Genomic DNA, 23,599 nt, shown 5'->3' with positions numbered 1-23,599 from the left:
ACCTTTGATTGATTTGTAGGACTAGCGTAAAGATGGGCTTCTAGTTGTGCCTCTCTATCTCATGTTTAATTCGAAAGTTCTTCTTCAATCAGGTTTCTTGTTCTTAGAAGTGAAGTTGTCACACCATAAAAAAAAAGTTTTAATTATTATGTAACTCAGACTAAGTAGTAAACTGAAGAAGAGAGAAGGAAAGAAGGAGTAAAACTTAGGACTCGTTACGAGGGATATAATGGATAATTAATTTCGGAATTAAATTTATTACACGTTCGATGGGTAAAATCACGGTATAACTAACTCCGAGATTAGTTAATTATCCCAGAATTATAGTATTATTTTGATCCTTACGGAAGGGTGTGATAAAAATTCCGGGAGGATAATTAATCCTGGGATATCTTACTTTCCAACTAAACGACCTTTTAGCTCCGATTTGGACATAAGTCTTGGTTACTTTTTTCATAAATTTTTTAAAATTATTTGTTCATAGAATTTGACAAGTTTTTGAAATAAAAATTGAAGATAAATTTTTAAGTTCTAAATACTGGTTTGGACCAGTTTTTGCGTGAAATTTTTTCTTCCACTCATAAAATTTCAATTTTTTTCCAAGTAAAATGCATGTTCAAACACAACTTCAACTTCCAAAAATTATTTTTTAACATACTTTCAAAAAATTCATTTTTTAAGTTTCAACCAAATTTATATTTAAACGCTAGCTTAAACTGATCATTTGAGTTTGATATTGATATGTAACATTTGTTGGGAGAAGTATCATATCGTTGTTCCTCCAATGATCTATAAAATAAAAAGAAAGAAAGGAGGAAGTACGAGTTGCTTCTAAAAGAATGGCCTAGCTAGAGTCCCCTCTTATGAATATACATTCTGAATACATGAAATGCTTTTTCCCAAGCTAAGGTAAATCTCTCTGAGTAGTCGTGCAATTTAATGGTTACTTACTAGCAGAGCTGGTCAATGGTGGTCACTTTAATGTTGGACTAAAACGGCCCAAAGATACTCTTAAGTCTTAATATGATGCGATATTGTCTGCTTTTGCCAAGTCCGATCAGTACGATTTTTCCCAAAAACTTCACATCATTAAGAGTATTCAACTCCTTATAAATAGCTTCTTTTTCTTTCCTACTTTCCATGGGAGACTTTGTTCACATACATCCAACATTCAACATCCTTTATTGGAAGAGTATTCTGTGTGTATACAAAAGCGGAGCCAAAAGTTTGACGTGTTTAAGTTCAGAATTATACCCTTTTGAGTTATTGGATACTAGATTGATAAATTGTACATATTAAATTAATTCCTTAAGATAAAATACATGGTTTAGATCAAAACTAATGGGTTCTGCCGAATCTCTAATCAAAAACTCTACCTCCGCCTTTGTATATATAGATCAAATATTATATTTTAAACATATATATTAAATCTTAAATATTCTTGAACAGCTTCACTACAAGACTCTTGCTATTCCTTGTGTAACATTTATGTGAGCGATACAAAAGAACTACTAAAGGAATTGAGCTAGAATGTCCGACCTTATGGCCTATGTATATATGCAAAAAATCAAAGGAGAGTCAACATATATAATATTTATTACATTTTAAAAGAATTACCTACCTACCAGTGTATTTTCACGAACTCATGAATAGTTGGATGCATCTAGCAGGTATTATCGATCATAGTGAGCTTCACTCAATCAAAGGAAATTCACCTTTCAAAGGAGCAAAATATATTGCTGCAAATTTTCCTTTTCTAAATCTGTGAAATATCCAAAATAATATTACAAACTCTGAGCAATGAATGGAAATATTCAATCTGCGCCAAAGTTTCTTCAGTTGAATAATTAGCTCGGCCATTATACAGAGTTGTAAAACAATAAATAAGATATGAAAATAAGGTATTTTGACATCAAAAGTAACAAACTTTGATGATCTAACTATAGAGGTCATCTTCGTCCGCACCACCAGCAGAAGTTGCAAACGGATCAGCAGTTCCGGTGGCTCCGGTGCTCGCTTCTGGGAACCGGAACTCAGTGCCAAAACCTCTGGACTGCTGCAACGTCTGAGCAAACGCCTGGTACTTGCGGATATCAGCATCGCTGACGCTCCTCCTGGCATACTTCATCGATTCCTCAAAGTGAGCAGGCTTGATCTCAGGTACCTCATCGTCAACATCTTCCTCCATTGCTTCTGGATTATCCCTTCTCCTTCTCTCCCTCTCAATATCCTGCAAACACACAACACGACATTAGTTTTCTACTCCTGCTTTAGCAACTCCCTCCATCCCAATTTATGTAGTGTTATTTGACTCGGCACGGAATTTAAGAAAGAAAGGATGACTTCTGAAACTTATGGTCTAAAACAAGTCATAGATATCTGTGCGGCTATAAATCATCTGATTAAGGGTAAAGTAGGACGTTTAAAGTTAAATTGTTTCTAAATAAGTATGACATTCTTTTTGGGACAGACTACAAAGAAAAGCATGCCATATAAATTGGGACAGAGGATGTCATACCTATTGCCACAAGAATAATCAATTGACAAGAAATGGAAATGGAAAACTTACTTTCTCAATGTTCTCTCGGATAGCATATTTGCATGCACGTTGGCAAATCTCTGTAATGTCAGCTCCACTAAATCCTTGCGTATATTTTGCAAGAGCTCTTAGATCTATATCCTTAGAGAGAGGTGACTTCCGTAGGCATGCCTTGAAAATTTGATGGCGAGAATCCTCGTCAGGGAGAGGAATGTAAATCAATTGGTCAAGACGACCGGGCCGCAGAAGTGCAGGATCAATAATGTCGGGTCTGTTGGTGGCACCGATGATGAAAACAGTCTTCTTGGCATTCATACCATCCATTTCAGTGAGGAGTTGATTCAAAACTCTATCAGCAGCTCCTCCGGCATCTCCACTGCTACTTCCTCTCTGCAAAAGCCAAGTCATATTTAGCAACAAAAGCAAATAATCTACAAAGAAGACAGTGAATCTAGTGTAGTAATGGTTTAATGGAAACGTTTGAACAATGAACAGCACCTGAGTAGCGATTGAGTCCAACTCATCAAAAAACAGGACACAAGGAGCAGACTGTCGAGCCTTGTCAAATATTTCTCTAACATTGGCTTCACTCTCTCCAAACCACATGGTAAGTAATTCTGGACCCTTAACACTAATGAAGTTGGCCTGGCATTCATTTGCAATAGCCTTTGCTAGCAAAGTTTTCCCACATCCAGGTGGCCCATAGAAGAGAACACCCTTTGAGGGAGACATACCAAACTTCTCGAACTTCTCCGGATGTTCCACTGGATATTGAACAGTCTACAAAACAAATTGAATTGAGATTTAATGATGTGAAGCGAATTAACAGAACTAGTAAATCAATAAGGTAAATAGATCAACCCTAATATGCATTATTATATGTTTTGTTATTCATAGAATTACCTCTTGGAGCTCACGCTTGACATTTTCAAGACCTCCAATATCCTCCCACGACACATTAGGAACTTCAACAACCTGTTCAACCAGACATACATGATTAGGAATCGAACAGAAGATGTGTACCAGCAGAATCAGAGCATGTAAAGAAATCCAGACTTACAGTTTCACGCAAAGCAGATGGATTGCTTGTCCCAAGGGCAGTTGAGAAGTGCTCATTAGTCACAGCCATGGAGTTCAATATCTCCGCATCAATGGTTTCATCTTCCAAATCAATCACGTCCATCTTCTCTCTGATACATTGAAGTGCAGCCTCAGTACACAAAGCTGCCAAATCAGCACCAACATAGCCATGTGTGTCTTTGCCAATTCTTTCCAAATCAACCTGCAAACAAAGATCAAATATTACCTAATTGCTCTTTTAAAAGTCAGAATACTAAAAGTTTGAAGATATGAAATTACATCTTCAGCGAGCTTCATGTTCTTTGTATGGATACGGAGCACCTCAAGACGCCCAACTTCATCTGGGACACCAATGTCTATTTCCCTGTCAAATCTGCCAAACCTTCTTAGTGCAGGATCAATGCTATTAGGGCGATTAGTAGCACCCATGACAATTACATGGGCACGTGATTTGAGACCATCCATGAGAGTCAAGAGCTGAGAAACAATCCTCCTCTCAACCTCTCCATTTGTCTTCTCACGTTTAGGAGCTATCGAATCAATTTCATCAATAAAGATAATTGAAGGGGCATTCTTCTCAGCTTCCTCAAATGCTTTCCTGAGATTGCTTTCACTTTCTCCAGCCAGTTTGGACATGATCTCTGGCCCATTAATACAGAAGAAGAATGCACCAGTCTCATTTGCAACTGCCCGAGCTATCAACGTCTTTCCTGATCCAGGAGGTCCATACAGAAGAATTCCTTTGGGAGGTTTCACTCCAATGGATTTGAAGAGTTGTGGATGCCTCAATGGAAGCTCAACAAGCTCGCGGATCTGAGCCATTTGTTTGCGCACGCCACCAACATCATCATAACCAACCTCATCCAGCCGATTCTCATCTTCTCTACTCACAGGTTCACCCTCACAAAATATCTCAGTATCTGGGGCGACGACACAGTATTCAGGAGGATCAGTTTCAATAACCTTGAACTCTACACTTCGCATTCCTCCTCTTACAAGAAATAGATCACCCTTCCTCACTGGTCGATATGCTTCGAGGAAATAGGCTGCAGACAAATAACACAAGGGAGACGAGAAGGATCAGCATTTGCATAAACAATTAGGTTATCATCTCTTGGCCAAGAAGTGTGACTGAGGCTATCCAAAGTTCTCATTTAATTACAGAAAACAATAGCCTGTTTAAAGTCTAAAAACCATTATTTTAAAAATGACTAGGAATTTCATTTATTTATTTATTGATAGGTAAACAATGACTAGGAATCAGAGACTTGTTCAAAAAATATTATAATGGCTAAAGATGCATGACAAAAGCTTAGTTTCTGTTTTCAACTTTCCAGTTCTAATACAAAAGCTTTCATCAGATGAAACCCCACATGGCGAGAGAAAACCTTGAGAACTTGCTTGATGCAAATTAGACATAACACAAATCACAGCAGATTCTAAGTTAGAAGTTCAAACCTAGCAAACTTATAAGAATAAAGTTCTCAAGGCAGGATACTGGCACAAAGAGTTTGCAGACATGGTGCTCATCAGAAGAATACCATCGGCTAACTAAAACGTAAACTCTAACAGACAAACAATACATAATGCCGTGTATCCGAAGATATTAATAAGCAAATAGATAGTACAAATTTGAAACACTTACGTTTCAAGTAAGCATCAAAAAGATTCCCAGTAACTCCTTCAATGGTGTCATCAATGGGAAGAATGTGCACACGTTTCCCGTACTTGACATCAGGACATTGATGCACAGAGACAACATCACCAAGCCGAACCCTAAGGTTATTTCTGACAACCTTGTTCATTCTAATCTTTGGCTCATCACAGGTGTCATCAGCAAGGGCAATGCAGATTGTATCTTTTCTTTTCTTTCCCTATACAACAAGATACAAAGTTAAGAACTGAAAATCTTACAAATAAAACATCATCAACATTATCAGACTTCTTATATCACCATATTACAAAGAAGCTACAGAACACACCAATTTCTCAAGCTTGCGGCAGCAATTCCCAGAAAAGGTATAATCTTTAGAACTAACTATACCAACTCATCATTTACAAACAAAAAACGGAATGAAATAAAAAGGCCAATAAAGTAGATCAACAAAGGGCACCAAACACTTAACAACATTTTTCATGGTTTCTTTATGCACTACAATATCTGCGAGTGAGAAAAATAGACACAGAACAACACAAAGCTGTAGTCTTTAAGAAGAAAGAACTGGCCTTTTCATCTTATATCACAAAACATATAGTCCGTGAGCTTATTTCACTAGCAAAATTGATTTCCAGCAAACAAGGAGCAAGGGCACGAAACATATCCTATGTAGCTAAAATATCTAAAATACTCCAGTAACCATATATCATGTAAACCTGTCCCTTTGCTTTCTGCATCCTTAATCTTATAAAACTCCATACCTATGCACAAGAAGGGATAAAAGCACCATCCCTTAGTAGAAAAATTGAAGACCATTCAGAAACCAAAGAACCCCCAGTTCAAATTTCCAAGCAAATTTCCCAACCTGATTCAGAATTCTCAATTTATCCAAATTCTCCTAAACACTAGCCACAAACCCATGACAACCCTTGTTCCATAGGTGAGATTTTTACCCCTATAAGCTACCAAACTTACAAACTCCACCTACCAAAATAGAGGGAAATTCAAGAAACTTGAACAAATTATAGGTAAAAACCTGACCTTTATCAAGATTGTATCCCCTAACCTGATTTAGAATTCTCAATTTATCCATATTCTCCTAAACATTAGCCACAAACTCATTACAACCCTTGTCCCATTAGGTGAGATTTTACCCCTATGACGACAACTACAACAACAACAACAATAAACTCAGTGTAATCCCATATTCTAAATTTATCCATATTCTCCTAAACATTAGCCACAACCTCATTACTAGCCTTGTCCCATTAGGTGAGATTTTACCCCTATGACAACACCAACAACAATAAGAACAACAACAACAAAAACAAAAAATGCAACGTAATCCCAGAGGTGGGGTCTGGGGAAGGTAGTGTGTACGCATAACTTACCCCTGCCTTTAAGAAGGCCAAGAGGCTATTTCCGGTAGACACTCTGGCTAAGGAATTTTACCCCTATGAGCTACCAAAATTACAAATTGCACCCACCAAAATACAGTAAATACAAAATCATGGATAAAAATCTAACCTTTATCAAGATTGTGTCACCACGGAAAAGCTGAAGTTTTTCCATAGTCTCAGGGTGAAGAGAGACAACAGAGTTATCATCATTGACTGCCTCATCAACAACAAGGCGATTTGGTGATTTCTTCCTTTCAAGAATTGCTGTACTATAATCCCTTTTAGTCCCTTTCCTATAAACATCACACAAAAAAAAAAAACAAATCAAAAACTTTAGAAACCAAGAATCCAAATACAAGTACACCAACAAAACTCTATACAAAGATTTGATAATGGGGTACTTACGAATCAGAGGATTCAGCTTTGTTACTCATGATTTTTGAGTCCTGAGAGTTTTCAGAGGTTTTCTTTTTGTTTGGCTAATGTTTTTTCTTTTTTAAGAGATCTGCTAATTGCGAGGGGTTATATATATAGGAATATAGAATAAAACAATCCGTTTCTTGTTAGGAAAGAAATGCTTTTTTGCTTTTTTTTACTACTTTTTCTCTCTTTTTTATGTTTCCTTTTCTTTTTCCTTTACCAATTATAATTGATGTTGATTTATTTTTGGAATTATTTTCCTTGTTTTGATTTTATGTTAGAATTATTTTAATACGTTCTGAGGGAATAACCGACCAATTATATTATGCCATGTCAACATTTTGCTATCTTGGCATTCCCTTATTTGTTCACCAAACTAGTCACTCTAATAATTTAGTCTAAAAAAGAAATAGAAACGGAAAAGGGTCATATTTATCCCTGTACTCTTTAAAAATTGTTATATTTGTCTTTCGTTATACTTTTTTGATATATTTATCCTTACCATTATACTTTAGGATCATATTTGTCCATGTACTCTTCAAAGAGAGTTACATTTGTCTTTCGTCATACTTTTTGACATATTTATCGTTATACTTATACTTTAGGATCATATTTGTCCCTCATCCATTAAATCCCCATGTCCCACCTTTCTTTTCCTACATGGTGCCTATGTGGATTTCTTTTTCCTCCAATTTAAATATGGTCAACTATTAATTTAATTTAACCATAAACCATAATTTGGTTGTTTGCATTTATTTGTGTCTTTGGGCAGCCAATATATAAATATAGTGGCTTCATTCTGATAATTCACATTACTCTAATATTATTCGTCATTGTAGGTTTATGTTAAACCAGATCGAAGATAAGGGTGGAGCTAGAGTATTAGGTATGGTTTGAATGAACTCTATAGCTTTTGTTTAGATTTGTGTTCTATTAGGAAATACATTAAATATGTATAAATATTTAATTACGAACTTAATAACTAAAATGAGCTATGAGCAAGATCAAAACTCATAAACTTTAAATCATGACTCTGCCATCCAAAAAGTTGAATTATTTAGATATACTTTTTTAAATATGTAATTTTATTTTATTTTTGAAAAACATGAAAATTATATACCCAAATCACAAAAAAAAAACTAGATGTTTTGACCCTTGTAATCGAATTCTTTCATATAAAATGAGAGGAGGGAGCAATATTTTCTTTTCGAGAAAAAATATGTTTGAGGAAATCATCCTAGACAATATTAGGCTTCTGGCAGTGCTCTATTTTAAGCACAGACCTTTGTCATTAATTTCATTGTTGTGCAACTTCTCGTAATTTAATTTGGTTACTGCAATAATTGTAAGTTGTATCAGATTAGTGATTTTGATTTCAAAGTTCTTGTTTGCCAATATGTTGTCGCTGCTATCCGAAAAATATGGAGCTGAAAAAGAACATTATCTTAAATAGGTGACCATATTTAAATTGGAGGAAAAAGAAATCCACATAGGCACCATGTAGAAAAAGAAAGGTGGGACATGGGGATTTAATGGATGAGGGGCAAATATGATCCTAAAGTATAAGTGTAAGGATAAATATGTCAAAAAGTATGACGAAGGACAAATGTAACCCCCTTTGAAGAATATAGGGACAAATATGATCCTAAAGTATAATGGTAAGGATAAATATATCAAAAAAGTATAACGAAGGACAAATATAACCATTTTTAAAGAGCACAGGGATAAATATGACCCTTTTCCGAAATAGAAATATAGCCAAACTTAATACTCATACTAATAAATAGTTTTTCATTTACTTTTGAAGTAAACAGTCTTTAAATTTTCTTTTGTGGATGTAATATGTTAAGTAAATGAAAATTACCCGTTTGCTTGTAGTTTTGAAAGATTCATTTTTTTTTAGTTTTTCAAAAGGTGTTTATTTGAACTACTTTTTGCAAAACTAAGTTTTAAATATTTTATATACTCTTAAAATAATTTATTTCGGAAAAATTAAAACTAGTATTTGAGTTTCTGAAAAATTTTAAAATTTAGATTTTGAGAATTGTTAACAAAAAACTAATCCCTTTTTTATGCATAAACAGTTCGAACAACATATTTTATAAAAACTCAAAAACTGAATTTGCAATTTGCAAACAATAGTATCATCTCAATTAATCACCAAAGGGTTAACGTTTGGCTTTTAATAAAATAAACAATTCATAGGAATTAGAAACGTTTCCTTCAAATACAATATTCTAGAACGTTCCAACAAATTCTAGAATCTCATTTATCATAAATGGGCAAATATTGGTTGCATTTTTGCCTTTTAACGTATATGACAAAGCACCAACCGTTTGCAAGTAGATAGAAGTATGTATACCTTCAAACTCATTTTTTATCGTGGTCAGATGAGAAATTACCAAACGTCTAGCATTTTTTAACGGTGCCAATGAGAAGTTCAAATAAGAAAATGATTTCCCCAGCCATTAAAGGATAGGCTCGACGAAAGGAGGGAGGTGGGGCGGGGGAACGCAAACGCTTTGAGAAATCGAGAACTTTCTTTTATCGAAAACAAAGAAGACCGAGAATGAAATAATCTTTTTGGGTCCAACTAGTATTAATTTCTATTAGGTTCCGCATTTTTCTTTTCATACTGCCCCATCCTTATTAGTTGTCAATAGTTTTATATTGTTTTGCACATATGTAGTCTAAGAATTTAAGGCACCTTTGCTTGTTATGCGGTGCTTGGTAGATATTCCCTCGCTACTTTCAACAGTATTATCTTTTTGGAATCACATTACAAAGTCCACAACCACCAACTTTAACTATTTCCCAAGTTAGGCAGCTGAAACTCACATCCACTTCCTAATAGGTTCACAAGAAAGTAATTTAAAGAAGAAGAAAAAGACAACATCAAATAAATTAAAAAGAAACAGAGAAAAGTGCCGAGATGAAACTGCAACCCAAGAGGATGTGACGTATGCAGTCTACAAAGTCTACCCTTATACAAGCAGTGGTTGATTCCACGGCTTGAACCAGAGACCTATAAAGGCTTGAAACTTACAAAATGACAGAAGATTCATACAAATAGATGAACACCTTCACTAAATACATTAAAAGGCCTTTCTTCTACTAAGTCTACCCTTATACAAGCAGTGGTTGATTCCACGGCTTGAACCAGAGACCTATAAAGGCTTGAAACTTACAAAATGACAGAAGATTCATACAAATAGATGAACACCTTCACTAAATACATTAAAAGGCCTTTCTTCTACTAACTTTTTGTTCTTCCATTCATTCCCTGTGTGTTCTTCCCCCAATTGTTTCCATTTTAACAATGACTACTCTATTATAATTCATAAATCCAGATCGCCTAATTGTTCTCGCATAGCACCTGCGCCATTTCCAAGTACCAAATACATGCACAGAGAGTGTGGTCTAAGAAAAAGAACAAGGAGTTGGCTGATGACACCGTCTAAATGCAACACTTTGTGCAAAAGGAATGAGCTTATAAAACAGGAAATTGCATTTCGAAAACTAGGTGCACATTGAAAATCTGAAGCACAAAAGGAAGATTAGTAATAGTTGTTTGAGTAAGCACATCCCACTCAGCTTTTTGAAAGAATCATTTAGCAGCATCAGCAGCACCCATAGTTTGAGTTTCTCTAGCACACTGAGATACGTATGGCTTCAGCTGCAAACAAACATAACAAAGATAATTAACATGAGCACAAGCTATCGACATCACGAATAACTCTAATCCCAGTGTAAGGGGACGTAAACAGTAATAATTGATACGCCTCATAATCTCCTTTGAGAAACAATCTTAGTATCTTTCTCTTTTTTATCTTTTTTCTTTTTTCGTTTTTGAGCAGTAAGATATTAAGAAAAAGCTTCAATGTCTTAGTCATCCTTGAAGTGGAGCCTTGGCGTACCTGGTAAAGTTGCGGCCATGTGACCAAGAGATCACGGGTTCGAGCCGTGGAAACAACCTTTGTGGTCCTACGTACCATAGACCTTTGTGGTCCTACCCTTCCCCAAATCCCGCGCATAGCGGGAATCTAGTGCACCAAGCTGCCCTTTTAAGACATTGAGAAACAATCTTAGTTAAAGTTACTCTTCAAAATTTGGTCACCACCTCCATAATAACAAAGACGACCTCCAAAAATGTTGTTTGCTCATCTATATCCTGTACAACTTGTTTGGATAAAACAGATGTGCTATACGTCTTAAAGCATATCTTAACTCACCGAATATTATTAGGCATAGCCACCAAATTAAACTTGCCAGAGATTAAACAAGCAAAAAGGAAAAACAGCAAAACTTAATTTACAAATCCAACTTAACAATCCAAAACAAACCACAATGTTAAAAAGTGCAGCACCATACCCATCATAAGCGATTCATACCTCAAAAATCTCCTCAACCACTACCACTACGCATAGCAGTCAATTCAATTTTTTAATTAAGTTGAAAGTCCTTTTGAATAAAATTTTCTCATGATCGACAAACAACCTCTGAACGCTTAACTAGATGTCAATTGGCTGTTAACACGAAAGCGAACCAAATGTTCTTTTCCTCTTTTCTCTCCAAATCCTCCAAAATATACTCAAAGGCTTGACTTCCATGGGGAAGTGCCAGGGAGAATATGACCATCAGAGGAGAGTGAAAGTGCACTCAACGAGCTTATATGGCGGTAGTAGAAAGAATCTGGCACCAGACTGGACTCGCTAATGCAGTGTGACTCAAGCCCAGCAAGACGCGACCTATCGAAGATTTCACGCATCTGAAAACACCAGGAAGAGAGGCAGAATTTCCGGTGACTAATTTACACATGCCAGATCTTACACCTGGGTAAAAGCATTCAAGGGATCGATTCCCCTAGACTTCATCCATCTTGGTGCCACTCGACTCCGATGAGGCGATGACTGTAAAATGAGCAGATTCTCAAAAAAGCGATGGCTAGTGAGAAAGGCGCACACTCCGTTTTAGAATTAAGGAAGTTGTGCCCATGTCTTTCAAAGAAGTTCTTGCCTGGCCAGGAGCTGGAATGGACGCCAGAGACTCTACGCTGGCAAAGAACCTTCTTTCACACTCTCAATCCAAGACGGTCAAAAGAGGAAGAATTTCCCGAAAACTTGTTTGTAGGAAGCTTTAGGATTTTAGGTATCTTCTACACTCTCTCCAAGAGACTGACTCTAGATGAATAGGAATTGGCGTCTCATATTCTTTGTTCACAACTCCACCTATATGCTTGGGCATGTCTAATTAAAAGATCAAATACCAATACATCACTATCGCATTTCTCTAAGCCCCCAACCACATAGAGAGAAGAATAGTTCACAGATTTATTCTATTATTTTGAACTGTCAAAAATAAAAATGAAACAAGCGAAACCAACTCAAACTCGGACTATTTGCCTCTCTTTTAGCTCGTAACAAGCATATTGTGATCTCTTTTATCATTTTATTTTCTGATCCAAGAGAAACTTCAAGTCGGGAAATTAGCATTACTTCTGCCAATGCCAACATTAAGAGCACAAAAGAACAGTGGGCCAAAGGGCAATCGATTCCTTCTTAACTGAATGAAATCGCCTATATGCCATTCCATACTTAACAGGCTATTAGAGTTTCCACATCTTTTTTCTTTTTTCTTTTGGAACTTTCTGTTTTTAATCCAAAAAAGATAGCTAAAAACACAACTTTTTAAAAAAAAATTTAAAACTTCAGTACCTGAAAATCCCTCAAATTTGGAACTACATAATTTGGTAGTTTTCCTTGCACAAGAACATAACCACCTGCAGAAAGAGAAGTCCGCAAATTTCATAAACATCCAAATTTAGAACTTTAAAGCAAAAAAATATTAACGAAGGCAACTAAGCAAGCAAAATGATTTGGAAGAAAAATTTTCTAGTTACCAGCATTAATAAGGACTCACTAAACCAATTAATCAAAATCAAGAGTTTTATAGCTCAGTCAATGTAACAACCTAGTCCACTAGTGATATTGTCCGCTTTGGCCCAGCCTGCACGGCTTTAAAGTACGTTATTAGGGTCTACGGCTTGTTTACTTATATATCCAACCTACACCCTCTCTTAGGGACTCAACGTCCTAGCTGATGTTTGCCCCACCATCGTTCAAGGTTGCGCGTGGGGTGACTTTGATACCATATGTAACTGACCAGCCCACTAGTGATAGCTTTAAAACGCGTCACTAGGGTCTAAGGTTGTTTACTTATATACCCAGCATCTTTTCCGTGATTTGTCACATTCAATCAATCAAACTAGGGTATCCCTGCTGCTCTATTGTGATCCATTTCATTTCAATACCAAATAACTGTAAGCTCACATATCCCGTTCCAAGCCCAAACAAAGATCAAATATTAAAATAATCATAACATGAGAAATCCTCTCTAATAGCTCAGCAATAATCATAAATCAGCGGCCCTATAGCTCCCCTAAATCAATATAAAGGACAAAAGGGGTACTAAATCCAATCAAAAAGACTCAACATTTATAAGCTCAATTCCAATAACACTAAAGTGCTAGTCTCAAACGCTAAAAAGTTAGTATAAACCCAAAAAATAGGTGTCAAAAGAATACCTTTACGAGTATGAAAACCAGTGGGCTTGCAATTCTTTCCTTTATAGAAATTTCTTGGACCTGTTTTAGCAGTTAGAATGTCAAGAGACGCTGTGCTCTTCTTTCTGAAAGCTCTCCCTATACCCAGTAGCAAACCCAGTGCCATTTTCTCCCCTTTTCAACTTCAAGATGAAAATGTACGACAAAAATGAATGAATGGGATTTTAGAAGATTTATTTAGGACACAAAAGAGTGAAAAATTATAAGTATAATCTGCGTTTTGTAGGGGGTTTTAGGCGATTCCAAAGGGTTTTGGCTTCTCTTTTAGCTAAAAAAATGTCAACTGCATCAGAAGAAAATTGTATGTCACTAGTGCCCCCAACATGTTTTCATTTTTCACTTGTACCCCTGTAGTTTTTACTTTTTGGTTTACCCCTTGGTGTCCTGTACCCGTTTTTGGGTCGGAATACACCGTATCTCGCCGAAAAAATCTACTTCGAGGGCAAAGCCCCTTCATATCAAAGACACTTTCATTCTCAATGCCCGAGTCCGAGACTTCACTATAATCTTTGGTGGTGTAGTTTTGTATAGGATAAAATATGTTATGTCATGTGGCAGTCCAAAAGAGGAATATGTGGAACTCAAGACGGGAGATGTCCAAGATCGAAGGTAACTGTTCTGTCAGTCACCGGGAAGAATAACACTTATAAAGATGTAATAAATACTTTTTGTTCGGTAGCATTTAATAGAGAATATTTCATGGTATTAAGTACGATTGCCCGTTACAAGAAATTTGATATTTATGCTCAACATTACATCTTCATCAATTGCCCTCATAATTGACATTAAAGATTGGGCATGATCCTAGGACCTCCTTCCCTAGAGGTAGTTATAAATAATTAGCTCAGTTTCATTGTAAGGGACAAGAATTTTCTAGCAAATTGACGTTACACTCTATTCAAAGTTTAATACAATATTATCCTCTGGCTTTTGATTTCACTGTTGTTGTGCCTGAAATCCAGAACTACTATTTCTGCTATTTTGTCTCCATCCCAGGGCTAAGTATTGCATATTTCTTCAACTATTTTATTATTTCAGGATTAAATTAATTCACTTGTTTAGAAAATCACGTATAAATTCAATTGTACCGTTTAACGGGTAAACTATTTGGCGCCCATTGTAGGGCCTAGACAGCCGTTCACTTAAATTGATCCTTGCTTTTTTTACTAACGCGTTTGATTATTTTGTCTTAGAAAAATCATAAAAAAATGGTAGATAACGGTGTTAACAACACGCACAATCTCAAGGTTCGAGGAGATCGGCCTCATTGCGAGGATTCAATCAGTGACACCCACAACGAGTGGAATGACGCCACGCTGGTGATTGACAGGAAATATCTTCAACATATTCGATAGACAACTCCCGATGATGTTGAGGAGGAACATGTCGTTGAAGAGATAAGAGTCTTGCAAGAACAACATGCGATCATTCTAGGACACCTTATGTGTCACGATAAGGTTATGATGAAGTTGAAGCACGCGCTGTCGGGGCTTTGAATAATGCGAATAGACGAGATCGGATTCTTTCTGGTGCTCCCACGAATCAAACAACACAGAGGGTCGACGACAACACCTTGAGGGGTAAAGTTGGCTCCGATAGGGCTGGGGGAGTGGATCCGGCCTCAATAACGAGAATGATCCTTTCAAGAATGAACTTTTAAGGTTTATGAGGGAAGTGAATGCCCACATGGACCAAATCTCGAATGCACCACCGGTGCTGAAAGGTCCAGACTCAAAGAAGTATACTCAATTGCCATACAAGCTAATTGCGGCACCAGAATTACTCCCGAAGCAGTTTAAAATGCCTTATGTGCCAAAGTATGACGGAACTTCAGACCCTCAAGATCATATTACCACCTACACAACGGGAAATAATTTAGCTCCTCACAAAATTAAATTTGTTTTGCTGAAGAAATTTGGAGAGACTCTCACGAGGGGAGCCTTGACGTGGTATTCATTGTTAGATGAGCATTCCATAAACTCCTTTGAGAAGCTCGTGGACTCTTTCATCAAGGCTCATGTCGGGTCCAGAAAAGTACTGACCCAAAAGGCCGACATATTCAGGATTGCGCAAGGAGAATTCGAGTTGCTACGGGAGTTGTTACCCGATTCCAGAAGGAGATAATGTTGCTCCCGGTTGTCCCGGATAAATGGGTGGCTGAAGCATTCACCAATGGACTAAATTTGAGAAGTTCAGATGCTTCCCAAAAATTGAAGGAAATCCTGCTTGAATTTCAAGCGACGACTTTAGCGAATGTCCACAATCAATATGAATCAAAGATAAGGATCGAAGATGATCAGGTTGGCTTTCCATCGTTGACAAAAGGATGAGAAAAGAACAAAGAAAAATCAAAAGACAATTACGACACGGACAGACGGGCTTTGAGAGGCTAGTTTCTACCCTACAAATGGACCGAAGGCCGTGGCAGAGGCTTCCAGACAGCAAACAAGTTCGTCGTTGACAGAATGACTGATCGCGGTCGGAACAATATATCACTGCAGGATAAAGAAGCGTCAGGGTCACGGGATCCTTCTTACCTCAAGCTATCGGAATACAACTTCAACGTCAGTGTAGTGCAGTTGGTGTCAGCCATGAGAAACATCAAAGAAGCACGGTTCCCGAAAGTAATGAGATCTGATCCCAGCTATAGGGATCCCAACTTATGGTATGAATATCACGGGATGAATGGCCACCAGACATGGGATTGTCGACACCTTCGGGAAGAAGTGGCAACATTATTAAAGAACGATCGTCTCAGAGAATTCTTGAGTGACCAAGCTTAGAACAATTATGGTCATAACTGGGACACTGTGGAACCGTCGAAAGCAGGAGAAGATCCCCCGTGCCAAATGATCAACATGATCTTCAGAAGGAACGAGATCAAGGTGGTCACTTTTCGGCAGCAAAGAAGATAAAAGTATGAATAACCCATAGCAAAATGCTCCTAGAAGACGATATCACTTTTACAGAGGAGGACGCATACAGATTGTTGCTACTATACAACGACGCACTGGTAATTTCTTTAAATGTGCTAGATTTTAAGATTAAACGTGTTTTAGTGGATCCAGGAAGTTTGGCTAATATAATACAATGGAGAGTATTGGAGCAAGTTAAACTCACCAGAAGCATTATTCCGGCCACAAAGCTCCTCGTCGAATTCAACCTCGCGAGCGTGATTACCCAAGGAGAAATTTTATTACCCACAAACGCTGAAGGAGTGATGAAAACAACTCTCTTCGAAGTGGTAGACGGTGATATTGGATATAACATCATTCTAGGAAGGCCATGGTTACACGAGATGAAAGTTGTACCATTAACATATCATCAATTGCTGAAGTTTCCAATGCCCAAAGGAGCTAAGTAGATAAGGGTGACCAACCGGTGGCAAGGGAGATAAATGCAATTTAGGTCTCCAATATCAAAGGAAAGGAACACGCAGCATAGCAATTACAGGAACCGACGCCTACTCCTGAACTAGATGAAGTTAGCCCGGCGGCATAGCCGTGGTGACCACTTTCCCTTTGCGGAACATCCTTTACAAAAACCCGAGCTCTCAGGTAGATTGACCAAATGGGCCGTCGAAATGAATGAGTTAGACATAGAATATAAACTAAGGACTGCCATTAAGTCACAAGTCTTGGCTGACTTTGTGGCCGATTTCAGTCCGAGATTACTGCCTCTGGCAACCAAAGAGGCAGTAATGGTGTCGGAATAGGCATCAGGGTTTTGGACCTTTTTATGGATGGACATTCCAACGTAAAAGGGTCTGGGCTTGGTATAGTCTTAATCACGCCTTCGGGAGGAAACCATAAAGCAAGCCATCAGAACGGTCCTTTTAACTAACAATGAAGTAGAGTATGAAGCTTTGATTGCAGGGCTCGAACTAGCCTGGGGGCTTGACTCTGAGGTCATTGAAATCAAATGCGACTCACAACTGGTGAAAAATCAGGTCTACAAAATATTCGAAACCAAAGAAGAGTGCACGCAACAATACATGGTAAAGGTCCAAGCTTTGTTGGCACAATTTCGGGAGTGGTCGAATACTCATATCCCAAGGGAAGATAATGCGGAAGCAGACGCATTGGCTAACCTTGGATCATTAACGGAAGTAAAAGGATCGGAGTCCGGGATGGTAGTACAATTGATGAACTCAGTCTTGGATACATATGGTTAAAATGAGGTTAATGCGACCAATTTGGTATGGGACTGGAGGAATGAAATCATCGATGATCTCGAGCACGAGAAGCTACACAGACCCAAAGTGTCCAGGGCGCTGCGCACCAAAGCGGCGAGATATAGCTTCAAGATAGGCCAATTGTATAGAAAAGCTTTCCAAGGCCCGTTGGCCCGATGTTTAGGGGTATTCGAAGCTAACTATGTCATGTGAGAAGTCCACAAAGGGATATGCAGCAACCATTCAGGCGCAGATTCCTTAGTGCTGAAGTTGGTAAGGCTAGGATATTATTGGCCCCGCATGGAACAAGATGCCAAAGACCTCGTACGAAAAAGTGATAAGTGCCAATACTGCGCACCACTGGTGCAGCAACCGGCATAACCATTACATTTGGGTATGTCCCCCGGGCCATTCATGAAATGGGGGATGGACATCGTTGGACCACTGCCACCGACTCCCGAAAAGGTAAGATTTCTTTTAATTTTGACTAACTATTTCTCTAAATGGGTGAAAGCAGGTCCTTATTAGAATATCGACGAGTGCGAAGCGGTGGATTTCTTGTGGGACAATATAATTTGCAGGTTTGGAATACCAAAAGAGATAGCATGTGATAATGGGCCACAATTTATCGGTGCAAAAGTCACAAAGTTCCTCGAAGATTTAAAAATAAAGAGGATTACATCTTTACCCTATCATCTGAGCAAAAACAGTCAGGCGGAGTCAGCGAACAAAGTGATTATAATAAACCTCAAGAAAAGGTTAGAAGCGTCTAAAGGTAATTGGGCCGAGGAATTACCTGAAATTTTATGGGCATACCAAACAACGGCCAAATCGAGCATAGGAGAAACTTATTTTTCCCTTGTGTATGTAAGCACGTGATTTTTGCCCTATATGAGAATTATCCCAAAAAATTCAAAATAAAATGATTTTTTCTTGGTGTGCAATTTTTTGAATTTTTGTGGTATTTTTGTGTAATTATTTGCATATTTGTTTGTGCACGTTTATTTGTTAAATTAATAAAAATACAAAAATATGTCGCATTTTGCATTAGGATTTAATTCTACAATTTTTAGTAATTAAGTTTGTTTTCCAAAAATTAAAAATTACAAAAATAGGCATCTTTTGCATTTTAGCATTTAATGTCCAATTGTACAATTTCATGCTTAATTATTACTTAATTGTGTGTTAATTGTTATTGGGAGTTAATTTGCGCTTTTATAAATTAATTTAGTTCTATATGATAGTTTAAGGATTTTTAGAATTTAGTTTTAGAAAAATAAAAGAAGAAAAGAGAGCAAAAAATAAAGAAAATCGGAATTGGGCCTCTTCTTCAAATTCAAGCCACAGGCCCAAATAATACCCAACCTTCCCCATGACCCGGTCCATAACCCAAATACCTAACACCCCATATCTTACACTCTTCATTTTTCATTTTTTCAATTTTTTACCAAAAACAAAACAAAACAAAACCCTAAAAAAACACTACCTACCTGCCCCCCTCTCTATCTTCTTCTCCAAAAAAGCTCCAAACAAACCCATCAATGGCTGCCCTTCCCCCGCCTCTTCTCCTTCACATACACACACACACACACAACCACGGCAACGCAACACACACACACACCCGCTGCCCGTGTTTCTTCTTCTTCTTCTTCTTCAAAGATCGCGAGGGTTTCTTCTTCTTCAAGTTCACGTTGATCGTTGCTTCTTCTTCTCCGACGCTGCTGCTGCTGCGTTCTTCGTCCGACGTCGTCCATGGCTGCTGCCCGTCACTGCGTTCCAGCTCATTTCTGTTGCTTCTGCTACGTCCAAATGGAAAATATAATAGCTGCTTCTGCTTTCTTCTTCCTCAACCTCACGTCCAAACGACCAGCTGCTTCTGTCTTCTGCTTCATCGACCTCCATCGCCATCACTGCTTCAGCTGTGTTGCTGCTGTATCGTCTGCTTCTTCTGCTCCTTCTGCGTCGTCCATGGCTTACCCTACTGTGCGTCGTCGAGCAGCTGAGTCTAAAACAAACCTCCACTGCTGCGTCGTCTGCTTCATCTTCTTCGTTTCGTCTGAGCTCAAGTTGAGTGGTCGAGTTCCCGAGCTCCAGCCATGGACGTGGGGCTTCGCTTCATTTGTCTCCATCCAAACGACCAGCTGCTACTGCTTCTTCTTCGCTACGTCCAAACAGACCCCATCGTTGTTGCTTCACGTTTGCTTCACCTCTTTCAGTTGCTTCTTAGGATCGTCTCCGTCGTTTGTTCGAGTTCGTCGTTGGTCAGTCATTATTCGTCGTTTCGATCCGGTTAGTGGTTTTGAGTTTTACATTTTGTCCGTATTTTATTTTTGATATTCTCAAATCTAAAATCGGGAAATTTTTGTTTTGTTTCGTGTTCATTGTTTTGTTAATTTTTCAGTTTGTTTCATGTTTGTTTTATTGTTCTTGTTTATTGTTTAGGTAGAAATTGTTAGTTTAATGTTTGTTAGATTCATATTGAAATTTAATTAATTATTTCTTCAATTTGTTTCATGTGTTTTATGTATTTTTCAGCAATTGTTAATGTTGTTAGATTCAAGTTTAATTTCATAATTGTTTCTTCTTCGGTTTTGTTTTTATTTTTCTAAAAGAATTTAGTTGTAATAGGGAAATATGTTGGTTTAATCATTTGAATCCGTCATGTTTTGTTGTTTAAAATAGATTTAATTCATGTTCATCTTTGTTTGAAGTTCGTTTTTAATCCAGTGATTTAATGTGAGTTTGTTTTTGTTTTTGATTTGTGGATTTAATTTGAATCATGTATTGTGTTGTTAATATTGTTGTTTCCTTGCTCATCCATTTTTGGTCTAAGTTAACCAGGATTGGTTCCCAATATGGTTAATTTATTTTCATTAATTTGAAGTTGAATGATTCATCTGTGTTCATATGGTTTGTTGTTGAGTTTGTTTAAGAAATTGGTCATATTGGCTATATTTTGGTTAAGATTGATTAGTTGAATTGGTTATAGCTGATGGGGTAGTTTGGTACATTGCAGTACGTTCAGGGGTAAAATAGTAATTGCAATAAGGTCGGAGGGGTATTTGGTAATTGAACATTTTGAATAATTCTTTATGTTAGGCATGGGGAACAAAATGTAATGGGGTGTGAGTGATATAATTGTTTAATATAATGGGGGACAAGACATAATGTAGTGGAGGAGAATATGGTAATTGTTTATGTTAGGCATGAGGGACAAGATGTAATGGGGTGGGGTTGATATATTTGTTTAATGTAGTGGGGGATGAGTGGGAAGGTAGTGGGTTTGGTAGGAGAAAGTGGTTATTTTATTAATGGATTAAAGGGTTTGGGATGAGATATAAATAAAAGAACTTGATCAGATTTTTGGGGGACACAGAAGAGAGAGGACAGAATAAAAAGAGAGGAGAATACAGAACAGAGGAGAGAAGAGATAAAAATTGGAGAAATTTCAAAACTAAAGGAGGGAACAAAAACTGAAAAAAATCTTCTACTTTCCTTCATTGTTTGAAATCAGCATTAATTGTTGTTGTTTCATCGAAGCTTGAAGCTTTTTTTTTTGGGATTACTACTCCACCGGTTTGCAAACTCTGTTCCTGGGTTGTTACTGTTGCTGGGCTGTTGTTGTTGTGCTGTATTGTTATTATTGCTGCTGATTCTCATCTTCATCTTCTTTTGTTTCCAATACCAGGTACACGACTGTAATACTAGCTATTGCAAGCTAATAATGTGGAAGCATGAATACATATGAAGAATGAAATTTTGAAGTTTTAATTTCATATTTTTTTGTTCCTTTTATTGATTGTATTTAAGCTATTTCATGTATTACTGAATAATAATTGGAATAAGAAAAAAAATAACATAAGTTAGTCTTTCATGAATCGGTTTGGCAAAACGGGTTAATTCACTAGTTATGAAGGTTTCAAGATTATCAACAGTAGGTTAATCATGAACAAGTAGTTAAATTTAGCTAAGGCATGAATTTAAATTAAATTTCGTAAATTAGGCATTAAGGGATGATTTGAGTTCAAGCAAGATTAGAAGAACGTTTAAGTCTAATAAACTTTCTAGTAAGCTTTAGTAATTATGGTTAAATTTAGTTTCAAATGGTTGTGAATAATTAATCTCAATAGTTTTTTATAACAATGTTGAGTTTTAATCTAGTTGTATTTGATTCTTTTGAATATTAGTTGTCGAATTTTTATTTTATTTATAATTTCGAATTTTTTGAGTAAAATTCCTTTTCATCAATATTTGTATTAATCTACCAATTAGTATGTCATGCTTTCTTAAATAAATAAAATAAAAACTCGTAATTAATTAGGATTTTCTTTCTTTATTTTAGAGACTAATTTTAATAGGAAAAATGTAGTCGCTTTAGGATTTGTCCATCTAAAATAAATGAGACGAGCCTCGCTAAATAAAACACACAGATTGCGGGGCCCTCACAAATGCATGCGTTAATTACTTAGAATTCGTGATCGGCCGCTTAGCAAACTCCACGGCCTTATCCAAAATAATAAATACGCTAATTGTTTTAGGCGCACATGTTAATAATCTTACCTTCTTAAACTCGGGTGTGCATTTCATGCGACCCAAATCCAAATCCCAAAACATTGAATAAAAATGTGTTCCGGATTGCGGGTGCATTTCATGTGACGCAATCCAAAGACATGTTTTTTAAACGATGTTCACATTCTTTCGAAATATAATAATAAAAGCGACTAAGGGATAAAATTTGCACATAAGTTTATAATATGTATTATATCAGATAATCAAGCCGAATATAACAGTTGAGCGACCGTGCTAGAACCACGGAACAAATGCAATGGTCCTAACACCTTCTCCTGGGTTAACAGAATTCCTTATCCGGATTTCTGGTTCGCAGACTGTAATACAGAGTCATTCTTTTCCTCGATTCGGGATTAAATGGTGACTTGGGACACCCTAAATCTCCCAAGTGGCGACTGTGAAATAAATAAACAAATCCTGTTTCGATTGTCCTTTAATTGGAAAAAACTCCTTCACCCCTCGCGGGGCGGAAAAAGGAGGTGTGACAGTGTACGGTGCAGAAGCTTGAATCCCAGTGGAAGTAGGGGAACCCGCCTTGAGATATTTCCAAACAGTTGAAGAATCAAACAACGAAGCAATGTTAGTCAACTTGGAGCTACTCGATGAGCACAGGGACTTGGCGCATATAAGAATGATATCCCAAAAGCAGAGAATGAAGCGGTATTATAGTCGAATAACCTTCGTTATTTCAAAGTAGGGGACTTGGTCCTAAGGAAAGTAACTCAAAACATTCGGGAGCTCAATGCAGGAAAGCTAGGTCCAATATGGGAAGGACCCTACCGGGTTTCAGCTGTCACCGGTAAAGGCTCGTATGAATTGGAGAACCAAGATGCAGAAAAGTTGCCTAGCAATTGGAACGTGTCATACCTCAAAAGATATTATTGCTAATGAACATTATCCGAGCGGAAAGTATGTGTGTGCTCTTTTTCCCTTCGTCCAGTTTTTGTCCCAATTGGATTTTTCTGGCAAGGTTTTTATCGAGGCAGCAACAGAAAGCATACTACGAAGACAACATCAATAAGACCTTTAATAGTAAGGCATACAAGCAAAGATCCACTATAGGACGGTTAGATAATCTTTTGCTCTATAGTAAATTCCCACCGAGAAGTTAAGTTTGCTATTGAGCAAAGGTTACCCG

General features: G+C 37.2%; 2 protein-coding genes across 5 annotated transcripts; both read right to left on the bottom strand.

Moving 5' to 3' along the window:
* Positions 1-1,734: 1,734 nt before the first annotated feature.
* LOC107768884 (cell division cycle protein 48 homolog) lies at positions 1,735-7,230 on the bottom strand. 2 transcript variants are annotated; one of them, XM_016588047.2, is made up of 9 exons: positions 7,082-7,230; positions 6,804-6,969; positions 5,265-5,493; positions 3,899-4,665; positions 3,600-3,821; positions 3,443-3,514; positions 3,038-3,319; positions 2,570-2,929; positions 1,735-2,230 (listed from the first exon to the last, which is right to left on the bottom strand). In XM_016588047.2, exons 1-9 carry the CDS (start codon positions 7,108-7,110, stop codon positions 1,937-1,939), a joined length of 2,421 nt encoding a protein of 806 aa, XP_016443533.1. In that variant the 5' UTR covers positions 7,111-7,230; the 3' UTR covers positions 1,735-1,936. The 2 variants fall into 2 exon arrangements, with proteins under 2 accessions (XP_016443533.1, XP_075078696.1); XM_075222595.1 differs by lacking the exons at positions 6,804-6,969; positions 7,082-7,230 and adding an exon at positions 6,318-6,379.
* A 2,750-nt stretch (positions 7,231-9,980) lies between these two features.
* Positions 9,981-14,159, bottom strand: LOC107768882 (uncharacterized). 3 transcript variants are annotated; one of them, XR_001644260.2, is made up of 4 exons: positions 13,680-14,159; positions 12,811-12,875; positions 11,014-11,152; positions 9,981-10,772 (listed from the first exon to the last, which is right to left on the bottom strand). XR_001644260.2 is itself a non-coding variant. In XM_016588046.2 (3 exons), the coding sequence occupies exons 1-3, from the start codon at positions 13,822-13,824 to the stop codon at positions 10,704-10,706; spliced, it is 279 nt and encodes a 92-aa protein (XP_016443532.1). In that variant the 5' UTR covers positions 13,825-14,157; the 3' UTR covers positions 9,981-10,703. The 3 variants fall into 3 exon arrangements, 1 of the variants encoding a protein (XP_016443532.1); XR_001644261.2 differs by having other exon boundaries at positions 11,014-11,157; positions 13,680-14,154; XM_016588046.2 differs by lacking the exon at positions 11,014-11,152 and having other exon boundaries at positions 13,680-14,157.
* Between the last annotated feature and the right edge of the window lie 9,440 nt (positions 14,160-23,599).

Source organism: Nicotiana tabacum, chromosome 10 (assembly GCF_000715075.1).
Source record: "Nicotiana tabacum cultivar K326 chromosome 10, ASM71507v2, whole genome shotgun sequence".
Lineage (NCBI taxonomy): Eukaryota > Viridiplantae > Streptophyta > Magnoliopsida > Solanales > Solanaceae > Nicotiana > Nicotiana tabacum.
This window is presented reverse-complemented; position numbering and strand designations above follow the sequence as displayed.